The 11,650-nt window shown below is 59.8% G+C and overlaps 1 protein-coding gene across 2 annotated transcripts in view; it reads left to right on the top strand.

The window, feature by feature from the left end:
- The window catches only part of Tmem82 (transmembrane protein 82), a 4,696-nt gene extending 1,132 nt beyond the window's left edge, over positions 1-3,564 (top strand). The window contains exons 4-7 of one of the 2 annotated variants that reach the window (XM_015485659.2): positions 154-273; positions 705-1,122; positions 2,672-2,856; positions 3,172-3,564. In XM_015485659.2, coding sequence (XP_015341145.1) covers positions 154-273; positions 705-1,122; positions 2,672-2,856; positions 3,172-3,261 — 813 coding nt within the window. In that variant the 3' untranslated portion in view covers positions 3,262-3,564. Of the gene's footprint in view, positions 1-153; positions 274-701; positions 1,123-2,671; positions 2,857-3,171 lie in introns of both variants that reach the window. The other variant, XM_015485657.2, reaches the window with a different exon arrangement.
- Positions 3,565-11,650: the final 8,086 nt, after the last annotated feature.

The raw sequence follows: 11,650 nt of genomic DNA, 5'->3' as shown, positions 1-11,650 counted from the left end.
GCCCCGGGTCCCCCTTTGCTGAGATATTGGAGAAGATGAGGAGGTAGGATACTAAGCCTGGACCCTGACCAGGGCCTCTAGAGCCCACAGTGGACACAACTCGGCTTCAGCACACCTTTCTGAGGGGAAGGGCCAGGGAGCACTTTGAGGAAGGAGACCCTGCACCTGGCCGGGCTGGCCCTGCTCCTGACGGTGGTGGGGTCCCGGGTGGCCGCCCTGGTGGTACTGGAGTTCTCCCTCCGGGCTGTGTCCACGCTGCTTTCTTTGGGCAAGGTGAGGCTGGGGGTCCCTGCAGGCCCTCGTGTCACCCCTAGAACAGGGAAGCTGGGCCCCGTTTCCCTAAGATGGAGAAGAGGCTGCAGGTGGTTCCCTGGGGTTTTGACGGCCCAGATCCCAGTCCCAAGCACATGGGGACAGTTCCATGACCTGAGCTTCCCGCGTGCCAGGCCCTGCACTAAGTATTCTGAGGCTTCGTCTCGTTTGACGCTCGCGGCCAGGGGGTCGCTGTGACCCCCATCGGCTCATCCATGGCCAACATCCAGCGTCAGATGTGACAGCAGCTCTTGGAGGCTGGGACGCGGGCGAGAGGAAGGGTCCCAACAGGCTCTCCTTGGGAATGGTCTCAAGATCCCTGGGGGCTCTGGCCTCCCACAGAGTGGAGCCTTTGCCGCCCGCGGCCACCCTCCTCCTGTCCGCCCCAGCAGGGCTCCCGGAGCGCGGAGCGGCTGCAGCTGTTCCTGCTGAGCCAGTTCTCGCTGGGCTGCGGGCTAGCCTGCGCCCTGAGCGTCCTGCAGGAGGGCGCCCCGCACAGCACCCTCAACCTGCTGCTGAGCCTCGGGCTGGCCGCGCTGCTCAGCGCAGGCGCCCGGCGCCTCCACCACCACGTCTGCCGCCTCTACGAGCTGCACAGCGCCCAGCGCTACTGCGGGGTCTGCCTGGGCCTGCTGGCCGGGGCTCATGGCCTTCCCCGGCTGCTGGGCCGGGCCCTGGCCGTGGCCTTTGCCGTGGGCGACCTGGCGGCCGTGGTCCTCATCAACCAGGACTTCCTGAGCACCTCGGAGGCCGTGCGCTTCTGGACGCCACTCACCATCTGCTACACGCTGCTGGTCATCCACATGCAGGGTGAGGGCCCGGGGCGGGGTTCCTCCGATTGTAGGCACAGCCCACTGTCATCCCAGGGCACCGACCCAGGGGCAGAAGGCACACAGGCCACTCAGGGCAGATTCAGCCTTCAGCCTGCCAGGGGAGCCCCGAGGAGCTCGTGCCTGGTTTGGTCTCCAAAGCTGGGCAGGGCCCTCTGAGAGGTGAGGCTGAGGGGGACTATGGGCAGAGAGTCACATGTGCCAAAGCCCAGAGTGAGGGAGGGCACTGCACCGCACCATCAAACCTTGGACAGAAGTCCAGTGCAGCTGTCACCCAAAGGGCACTGGGAAGCGGTGAGTCTGGCCAGCTTTTTTTCTTTTTGCTAAAAGTTGCTGAGACTGGCCTCAAACTTGCTATCCTCCTGCCTCAGCCTCCCGAGTTGCTGGATTATAAGTGTGTGCCACCACATCCAGCCTGCTCTGTTTCCTTTTATGTTGGTTCCCAGGATTGAGCTCTGGGGGCACTTAACTACTGAGCCACATTTCCAGCCCTGTTTTGTATTTTATTTTTCACTGAGTTGCTGAGGCTGCCTTTGAACTCGAAATCCTTCTGCCTCAGGCTCCTGAGCTGTTGAGATTACAGGTGTGCTTAGATGCTTAAGAGCCTAACTGAAGGCCCTGGCCAGCCAGGTTGGGCCATCTGCTGAGAGACCGCTGCAGGGTTCCCAGCAGGGGAGAGTGCTATGGTCTGATCTGGTCTCTAGGGAAGAGCCCTGGCTGAAGAATAGAGATAGTCTAGGAAAGGCAGGGGGAGGGAGGTGTTCAGGCAGTGAGAACTGCAAGTGCAAAGGCCCTGGGGTGGGAATAAGCCTGGCATACTCCATGAACTAAAAGGAAGCCAGGATGGTTGGGGTAGTGAGCAGGATCAAGTTAGAGACACGGTGAGGTTGGGAGTGGGCTCAGGCCAAATCAGGCAGGATCTGGTAAGGCCCAGGTCTGGGTTTGGATTTTCAAATGCCGAAGAAAGTCCTGAGAAGGTTGTAAACAGAGGGATGATTTCATCTCCTGGACATGTTTAGAAGGTCACTTTAGCAGGTCAGTACACACTGGATCGTAGGGGCAGGGACAGAAGCCAAAGGACTGGGGGGTGTAACTCGGTGGCAGAGCGCTTGCCTAACATGCAGGAGACCCTGAGTTCCATCCTCAGCCCCAAGAAAAAAAAGAACAGGAGCCCTGGGAGGGGCTGCCTTGGGAGGTGGCTTGGACCCGGAGGAGCCATGGGAGTTGGGGACGTGCGTGGAGGACTGGGCTTGCTGAAGGATCAGACGAGGCTGTGTGGGAAAGATAATCGGGTCAACCCCACAACTGCGGGGCTCTGTCCTGGGCCAGTGGGAGGCCAGCAGGTGAACGGGAGCCCTGGCCGGCGTGCCAGCACCCTGTGGGTGCTCAGAGAGAGGGATGGATGGGGGGGCAGCCAGGGGAGGCGAGAGCTGAGAGGCCCATGTGGCTCCAGCGGGACGTCTGAGTGGGGCCTGGTGCACGCGGTGACAGGTGCGCGACAGGCGGTGACAGGTGCGCCCCTCCCGCAGAGGAGCAGCCGCGCTTCAGCCTGCAGAGCCAGGTACAGACGGTGCTGGTGCGCATGGGCGGCCTCTTCGTGCTGCTGCTGACCGTCGGCCGCTGGATGGACCTCCTGGGCATCCTTGTCTCCCTGCTGGGCGAGCTCTGGTGCCTGGTGGGCGTCCGCGCCCTGCTTGACCTTTGCCAGATCCAGGTGGGCCCCATGCACCCCGGGTCCCCCAGGCCCGAGCGCCCTGCCCCAAACAGTCCCTGGCGCCTCCAGAGGCCCAAGTTTAAAGAGAGCCAGGGTGACCTCTCTTGGTGGAGGGCGGAGGGAGCTGAGATCTCTCCTGCCCCGTCCGTCCGTGCCAGCCTGAGCCGTCCCCTAGGTCACTAGGAACGCCCACTGCCCGCAGCAGCCTGCACTCAGAGGCCCCAGGGGAGGAGGGTCTGGGATGAGTGGGGGGTCTGAGGCCCCCAGGCGGAGGGGAAGTGGGTGGCCTCTTGATCCTCTCCCCGCCTTCCCCAGGGCTTTCCGTCCCAGAGGCCTTCCGCACCAGCTCCCAGCCAGCCCCTGCCCTCCACACCCCCGGGGTCCCAGAAGACCGCCCCCTCCTGACCTGCCTCTGGGAGGACTTGGAGCCTGTCTCAGGCCTGCTCCGGCTGACCAGCAAGGCCTGACCTTGGGACACTGCCTGGAGACACAGCCACAGGGCTGGCCCCCACCTGGGCCTTGCCCCCACCCCCTAGAGGAAGGGGAGGGTTGGGGGATGGGGGCCCTGGAGGCCTGAGTTAATCCTTCTCTGATGGGCAGGACTGACTTCTTGGGCAGGGTTGGGGGATGGGGGCCAACCGCATCCTCAGGTTGCTTTACCCCTTTACGCCTCCATGAACAATAAAGATGATTTTCTTTTTTAAAAAATTCTTTTAGTTGTACATGAACACAATAGCTTTGCTTTACTTACTTATTTTTATGTGGTCCTGAGGATCGAACCCAGGGCCTTGCCTGTGCTAGGTGAGCGCTCTACCTCTGAGCCACAACCCCAGCCCCTAAATATGATTTTCTTAAAGTGCTCAGAATCACAAAGACACAGAAAGGGAAAGAGGTTTTCAGGAGCCACACAGCAATTCTGTTGGAGTCCTGGGGTAGGCTCCTCAGGGCTGGCTCAGGCTCTGCGAGTTCCTGGGGAACCGGGCTCCTTGCCGACAGAGGAAGGGCGCTCAGGGGTGGCGTGGAGGGTGTCGTATTGAGGTGGCTGAGGAGGTGGGAGGCTGGACACATAGTCTGGCACCCACCTGCAGTCTTAGGTGGACAATATCCCATCCCACACTGAGAACCAGCTGGAGAGGGCCCCCTAAGGCCTCTTGTGCTCTTGGGTGCCCTGGATACAGCCTGCCCTAACTCCCAAGACTCTTGTATAAGACCATGAGGAAGGATCCTTCCCATCTCATTCCTGTTCTGGGCCAAGATCAGGGAGACCAATGCCCTGGGCCCAGCTCCTCTGCCGGCCTTCGTATGGCGCTCTCTGAGCCTCTGGGAAGAATCACTACCAGGTGTGGGGGCTTATCCCCTTTCGTTTTGACCTCAACCCCAAGAGGCCATAGCTGTTATCTCTTTTGACAGATTTAGGAGCCAAGGCCCAGAGAGGTTAAAGAACTTGCTCAAGGGCACACAGGAGGGAGTAAGCTTCAGGATTTGAACGCAGGCAGTCATCTCCAGGGCTCAAGTGCTTTGTGGGTTCCTGGCTCCCTCTTTTGGTTGGAGATGCGGGATTCAGGAAGCGAACAGGGCCAGCCCGCTCTGGAATGTAGTTCTGGCTACCTTTTGTCCAGGGTAGCCTGAGGCCCCTGGACAGGCAGGACATCCAGCCCACAGGGTGATTGGGTTTCTTGGAGATCAAGGGCCCCAACTCAGGGTACTGAGGAACCCCACTGCCATCAGCCTCCACGGGTGGGAGAGTCGAGGTCGTCTGGGCTTGGCAGGGAAGAGCTGAAACCTGGAGAAGGTACTAGAGGACTCCAGGCTCCGAGGGGGAAAGTCCTCTCTGCAAAACCACCGTGGCCACCTGTAGGCTGCTGCTTGGGAGCAGGTGGGTGGGGGTGGCCTTGAATTCTCCACTCCGCACCTCAGTGTTGGGATTCAGGACAGGCTATACCCAGGGCTGGACACGGAGCTTTCCACCCGTTCCCCATGAGTGGCCACCCTTGGACAGCTAGGGCACAACCCTCCCCCAGGACAGGGTGTGGCCGGTCAGGAGGGTGGGTAGTGCCTGTGGAAGCCCCTCCTCCAGGACAGAACCCAGAGCCCCCTTCCTCTGGGCAGGAAACCAGGCCCAGGCCCGTGTAGGCGGAAATGGCTCAGCTGGGTGGGTGCAGGGCCAGACTGGACTCTGGGTTCCAACCAGGGCTGGGTGTTTTTGCTGGAAGGTGACCCAGTCTCTTAGGCCCTGGCACAGACTGGGACCCATTGGGGACAGGGTTTGGGGGGTGGTGACTGGACCCAGAAGTCTTTTCCCTTTTATGGGCACAGAGACTGTTTTCCAAACAAAGCCATCTAATTTTTAGACCCTTGTCAGACACAAAATAATTCTCACAAAATAATTTGATAAGAATTCTATTCCAGCCGCGGGTCCCGATTTTCCAGTGAGGCGTTCAGCAAATCTCCACACCAAATGAAGGAAAGATGGCCTTAGGTCCCGAGGGCTTGGGGCAATCTGAACCGCAGGGTCTGGGTGAAGCCTGAGGGGAGACTGGTTCTCCCCCAGGGACCCCAGGGCTCTGGCTCTCAATGGGGTGACATCCTTCTGAAGAGACGGGGGCTGGGACTCAGGACAGAGCACCTGCCTAACAGGCGCCAGGCCCTGGGTCCCCCTCCCAGATGGCAGAGATAAAGACGAGGTGCCAGGCCGGGTCCCCAGTCCCTGCTTAGAGTAGGTGGTGCCTGCTGTGGGCTGAGACTGGGTGAGCTGGCCTGCCCCTCCTGAGACCCCCGGGGCTCTTCTGAGCTATGCCCTGCCCCCGGGGGTCCTGCGTTCCTTCACTTACCCCTTCAGTCAGGGGCTGCTGGGCCGCTGTGTGGCCAGAATGCTGAAGTGATGGATGGACCGCTGGGTGGACCTCCTGGGCACAGCCCTGGCCTCACGCAGGTTCCCCGGGAAGGACAGAAACAAGGTGATAGCAAGTGGTAACTAGAACTGCTGGAGAGGCCTCAAGCTGGGTAAGGGGTCAGGGCGCGTGGCGGGCGCCAGGCTGTCTCTGTTACGCATGCTGTGTAACAAATAGCCCCAGAAATCAGCATTAAAACAATGGACACTTATTGTCTTGCTTTTTCTTTGGCTCGTGAATCTGGGTGCAGCTCAGCTGGACCGTCTGGCTCAGAGTTTCTTGCCGGTTGCACTCAGGGGTCAGCTGGGGCTGCAGTGCCATCAAGGCTGGGGACTTCCCGCAACTCCTTGTCCCAGAACATGGCAGCTGGATTCCCTCAGAGAGAGCCAGGGACAACCCAATACTGACAGTGCATCCCAGTGTCTTTGCCATATTCTAAGTAAGTCTGGTTTCCATCATCCTCTGAACTGCCACATGGTGAATCCCAGGAGGAAGGGTCCTGGGGACAGTTCAGAAGCTGCCTTCCTTGGAGGGCCGCTTTGAGGTGAGGAGGATATTTGTGCGGAGTGTGGGAGCGAGCCAGGCAAGAAACCGAGGGAAGACTGTCAAGGGCTGAGGGATCAGCAGGAGCAAAGGCCCTGGGGCAGGAGCAGCACTGGAGCATTATAGAAGCCTCACAGAGGACAGACCACTCAGGGACAAAGCCAGTGTCGGGATTTTTTCCCCATGTTGGGAGCCAGGGGAGGGTTTTATACACGGAAGTGACTAAATCTGATGCACACTTTCAAAGGATTCCTCTCAAAGCTGCTTTTGGAATAGACAGTTTGGAAACAGGACAACCAGTCTGGGAGCAACTGGAATCACCCAGGTGAGATGATAGGTTCACAGGCCAAGGGGGTGGACTGAAGTCCGCGGGGGTCTTAGGACTCCAGAGTACTCTAAGGGACCGGGAAGGGTTGGCGTGGCTGTCACTGAGGTGGGCAAATCCATTTTAAGGACCCCTTTAGGAAAAATAATACGAAACTCTTCTGAAAAGGGATATTTATTTGGAATGAGAAAGGAAAACACAATTAATTATTGGAGACTCAGAGATTTGAGTCCGTCCTCCTGATATCTCTCTGGGTAGTTTGCCAGGAACATTTCAAGGAAATGCTTCCCCGAACAGAACTTGGTCTCCCTCCCTGCCTACAACACTCCGTAGCTCCCAGCAACCCCCAGTCCTCACAGGAGCCAGGACAGCCTGAGCCTGGGTTTCATTAGCTTCTCAGTCAGGTCACCCTGGGGTAAGAGAGAAGTGAGAGGGCAACGGGCAGCCCCAGGGGCCAGCCCATCCTACTTTTGGAAGGAGGGGTCTCAGGGATTGGGGGTGGGGGTGGGTATTACTGGGAGCAGAGGTTCCCAATAGGATGGGGCTCCAGGAGGAGGAGGCTGGGATTGGTGAGGGAACAGGGTCTCTGCCGAGGAAAATAACTGAGAACTGGGGGTCTCTAGGGCCCTCCCATGCGGCTGACACCAGAATTCTTTGCTCTCTGCGGCAGAGGGGCTCTGGGCCACAGGCCAACATCAGGGAAGCCCTCCCAGTCCTGAGCCTCAGGGACCCTCCTGGCCCTCCAACACTGTCACCCCTCTCTGGAGCCTGTATTGGCTCTGGACAGAGGCCATGGGAATCCCAGCCTCCCAGAGCTGGCTCAGCCCCCAGCCCGGAGGGGATTAAGGCCCAGACACTGCCAGGTCTGGGGAAGCCAGGGCCCTGCTGGGTGAGGCAGGGGGACACAGGCCTGGGGCCTGGGGTGGGGACTCCTGCGGCTGTCACACTTCCCTACAAACTTGGCCCAGTAGGTAAAGAAAGGGGCCTGGACTTGAACAAAGCTCACTCACTAGTGGACGTGGCCTTGAGCGAGTCACTCTGTGCCCCGGGTCCCCCTTTGCTGAGATATTGGAGAAGATGAGGAGGTAGGATACTAAGCCTGGACCCTGACCAGGGCCTCTAGAGCCCACAGTGGACACAACTCGGCTTCAGCACACCTTTCTGAGGGGAAGGGCCAGGGAGCACTTTGAGGAAGGAGACCCTGCCCGGGCGGGAGCAGAGGCAGGGGCCATGTCAGAGGGGACAGGGAGGAAGAGGCCAGACCTCCCCCTCTCCCACCTCCACCAGGCTCCTCCCCGGGGGACAGCGGAGTCCCTGGCAGATTGTCACTCATGGGCCAACTCCCCGACAGGAATTGCTTTTATTCCTTTTCTTTTTTGTACCGGGAAGGGAACCAGGGGCGCTCCCCACGAGCCACGCCCCTGCCCTTTTTATTTTTTATTTGAAGACGGGGTCTCACTAAACCGCCGAGGCTGGTCTTGAACTTGCCCTCCTCCTGCCTCAGCCTGGCCACCCTGGAGGAGCGTTCTCCTGGCCGTAGGACCCGGCCTTCTCCCTGGCCTCACAGGGAGGGGATGCTGGTCTGCCTCCCCAGGACAAAGCCGAGTTTGAGGCGGAGCAGGAGTAAGTGACTTCCTCAAGGTCGTGGGTCACAGGAGATGGGGGACTGCAGCTCCAACCCTCCGTTCTTGTGTCCAGACGAAAAAAAACCTCAGAGTCAGATGCAAAAAGCCAAGTGAGAGAACTTTATTCTGAGTGAAAGGTGAAGGAGGCCGCAAGCCAAGGGCTCCAGAGAGGGACTGAGAGGGGGGACCTCCAAGCAGAGACGAGTGGGAAACAGCGCTGCGTCCCCGTTTGCTGCTGGTGACCTTGCCAGGAGAGCCGGGCGCCCTCTGCCAGCTTCCTCAGTCACGAGTTTATCCCCTCCTTCAAGTTGGGCAGGGGGATTTGACCCACGTTGGTCCTCTTCACAACCATCAAGGTGACCATCCCGTGGGGTGGGGGCTCCCTCCACAAGTCAGTCCCACGCCAGCCTGGGTGCTGGGGTCCGCGGCCGGTCAGACTTCCCTGAGGGCCCTGGGCTGCTGCAGGAAGGTCTCTCCTGAAATACACTGAGGAGCCCAGGGCCCTCGATCCTGACCGTGGGATGACCTCAGGGGACCCTGCCAGGGCTGACCCATGGCCCTTTCTTTTCTTTCATCTTTCTCCCTTTGTTTCCACCTGTTTGTTCTCAGGGTTAGGATACTGGGGTTCACTAAAGGCAAATCGCAAGGCAGCGGCCTTGGGATGCAGCCGTGGGATGTACAGAACCCCCAAGCCCTCTGGAACCTTCGGTAGAGTCTTAAAAGTGGTGACGAGCTGGGCACGATGGCACACACCTGTAATCTCAGCATCTAGGGAGGCCCAGGCAGGAGGATCCTGAGTTCAAAGCCAGCCTCAACAATGGTGGGGCTGTAAGCAACTCAGTGAGACCCTGTCTCTAAATAAAATACAAAATAGGGCTGGGGATGGGGCTCAGAAGTTGAGCGCCCCTGAATTCAATCCCTGGTACCCACCCCACCTCCCCCCAAAAAGTGATGATAGTGCAGAGTTTGAGCCGGGCGCAGTGGCACTCACACATAGTCCCTGCAACTTGGGAGGCTGAGGCAGGAGGATTGCAAGTTCGAGGCCACCCTCAATAGCTTAGTGAGGGCCTGTCTCAAAATAAAAAAAACAAAAAGGCCTAAGGATGGAGCTCAGTGGTCCAGCACCCTGGTTCCGTCTCCAGGCCTGGAAAAAAAGAATCCTCACAAAGAGGCCACAAGGCGCTGCTGGCCCTGGGCTGTGGGAGAAAGGGAGCTCAGAGAAAACGGCAGAGCTGGAATCCCTCGGATACTGATGGGTGCTGGGGCCACCCTGTGGGAACTCCCACTGTCCTGTCCTGCCCAGCACAGGGCCCTGCCCACAGGGGTGCTCAGGACTGCCCTGAGGCCTAGCAGGCAGGCTGCAGGACAGAGGCCAGAGGGTGCTGGGAGCCGGGGCCCACCCTGCCACACTCTTCAGCCCTGCACTTCCCGCAACAGCCTGGGCTGGCGGCTCCCTCTGACCAGCAGAGAAGCCTGCCCGAGGCAGAGTGGAGGCTTCCCGGGGTGTCCTGCCCTGGGTGGGGGGAACGGTGAACAAAAGCTCCAGGCACAGGCTAGAGCGAGGCGGGAATCCTCAGCGCTGTGGGCCAGACCAGTGTGTGCCCTTTCCTCCCCGTCCCCACCTTTCTGTAAAGGGAAGCCTGCACCCACCCCGCGAAGCCCAGGCCACAGGTAGGAAATGCCTCCCCAGGGAGGGACAGAACGTCCAAGGTCACAGTCAGCACCAGAGCTGTTCAGCCAGGTCGGACCTCAAAGCCCCTGTCCCCCCCCCCCAGGTTAAGTGCCACCTCCTCAGAGAGTCCCTCGCCTCATCCCGCCCATTTTTCTGTCTCAGTCCCTTCCTTCAATGCACAGTTTAATGGGCTTCCTTTATAGCCACCATCTCCCCACCTCCCTGTAAGTTCTGTGGCGACAGGATTGATGGCATCTGGATTGGTTCCGCTGGCTCCTGACTCATCTCCCCCATGCAGGAAGTGCCTAGCCAGTGTCCATGGTCAAAGCCCTCCACTGTGGACGGCAGGGGCCGAACACCCCGCAGCCCGGATGGTAGCAAACCTCCCTGCTGCCCTGGACCTTGTCCCTCAGCCTCTCTCCCACCCGCTTCCTGCCACCCAGGGTCTCAACACTAGTGAAAGATTGAAGCCCTTGCCTGCCGGGGCATCTGGGTTGGAAGAAGGCTGGTCAGAACCCGGCCAGGAGGGAGGAGGGAGAAGGTTCTCGGAGCTGGCAGGCAAAGGGCGTGTTTTCTGCCCAGCGCACTTCCTGGGTTTCCATTGCAGGAAGTCTGGCACCTGCCTATCGGGGACACTGATCCTGGGGCCTCAGCTTGGGCGGTCCCCCGTATCTGGAGCAGCACCTGAGGGAGGTGGCCAGGGGTGCTGGGCAGCTGGTGAGCAGCGCAGCTGCGTCCCACACTCCCCTCAGTGGTCTAGAGGGGACACGGGGACACCCTAGACTGAGTCACTGTGGCCTTCTGCAAGCCCCCAAGTCAACCCTTCAAGGCCTCATTGTCCCATTTGGCAGTGCAGGTGAGGTAGCTTTAGGGAATGCCACGGAGGTGCCCACTCCCGGGCACCTCCCCTGTGACCTGACTGAAATAGGCCTCGGGGTCACCCAGCGCTTGAAGAAGGGGTTCTGCAGCAGAAGTGTCTGAAACCCTGGGTGCCGCCTCCCATCCCTGTCTTCAGTGGCTCCTCCTTCCTTCAGCGGAGGAGGCTGGGTCTCCTAACAGTGCTACAGAGTGGCCACCTTGCCAGGCCGGAAGGAGCCACAGGCCACGGGTGGCCTCATCTGCAGTGGGTAGCTCTCATCACCCTGCGTGGCGTGTCTCGCACCCCAGAACCCGCGGAGCAGCGTGCCTAGGGGCACCCATGGGTCTGTTTTGAATCCAGCTCTGCTTGGCCTTGAGCCTCTGGGGCCTCAGTCCTGTGGGAATCCTCAGCACCCAGGGCTGGGGGGGTTGAAATGAGAGCCCTGTACCTGGGCACACAGGACCTCTGTAAATGGCAGCTACTGTTGGTTGCGGCCTTTGTTGTTGCAGAGGTTGTGACGATCAAATGGGAAAGGGATGACAGGGGTGGCTCTTGGGGGTGAGGGCTCAGGGAGGACGGAAACAGGTACCCAGGCAAACCCTCCTGAATTCCATCATGTGAGCCCCTCAGTAGTAGCCCCAGCTGAGGGGCGCAGGAGAGAGCCAGAACCTGCCTGGACACCCCCAGATGGCACTGGGTCCGGCCCTCCCCTGGCCTCCAGCACTGTGGGTTTTAATCAAGAGAACAATCTGTTTGTCTCTGAATCAGACTCGGATTCCTTTTCCCAGCCATGTTCTCTGGCCTCCAGGGACCAGCGGCCCACCCCCTCTGCACTGGTCCCAGAGCCTAGGCTGCTCCTCCCACCACCCCCCCCCCCAT

Source organism: Marmota marmota, unplaced genomic scaffold, assembly GCF_001458135.2.
Source record: "Marmota marmota marmota unplaced genomic scaffold, marMar, whole genome shotgun sequence".
Classification (NCBI taxonomy): domain Eukaryota; kingdom Metazoa; phylum Chordata; class Mammalia; order Rodentia; family Sciuridae; genus Marmota; species Marmota marmota.
This window is presented reverse-complemented; position numbering and strand designations above follow the sequence as displayed.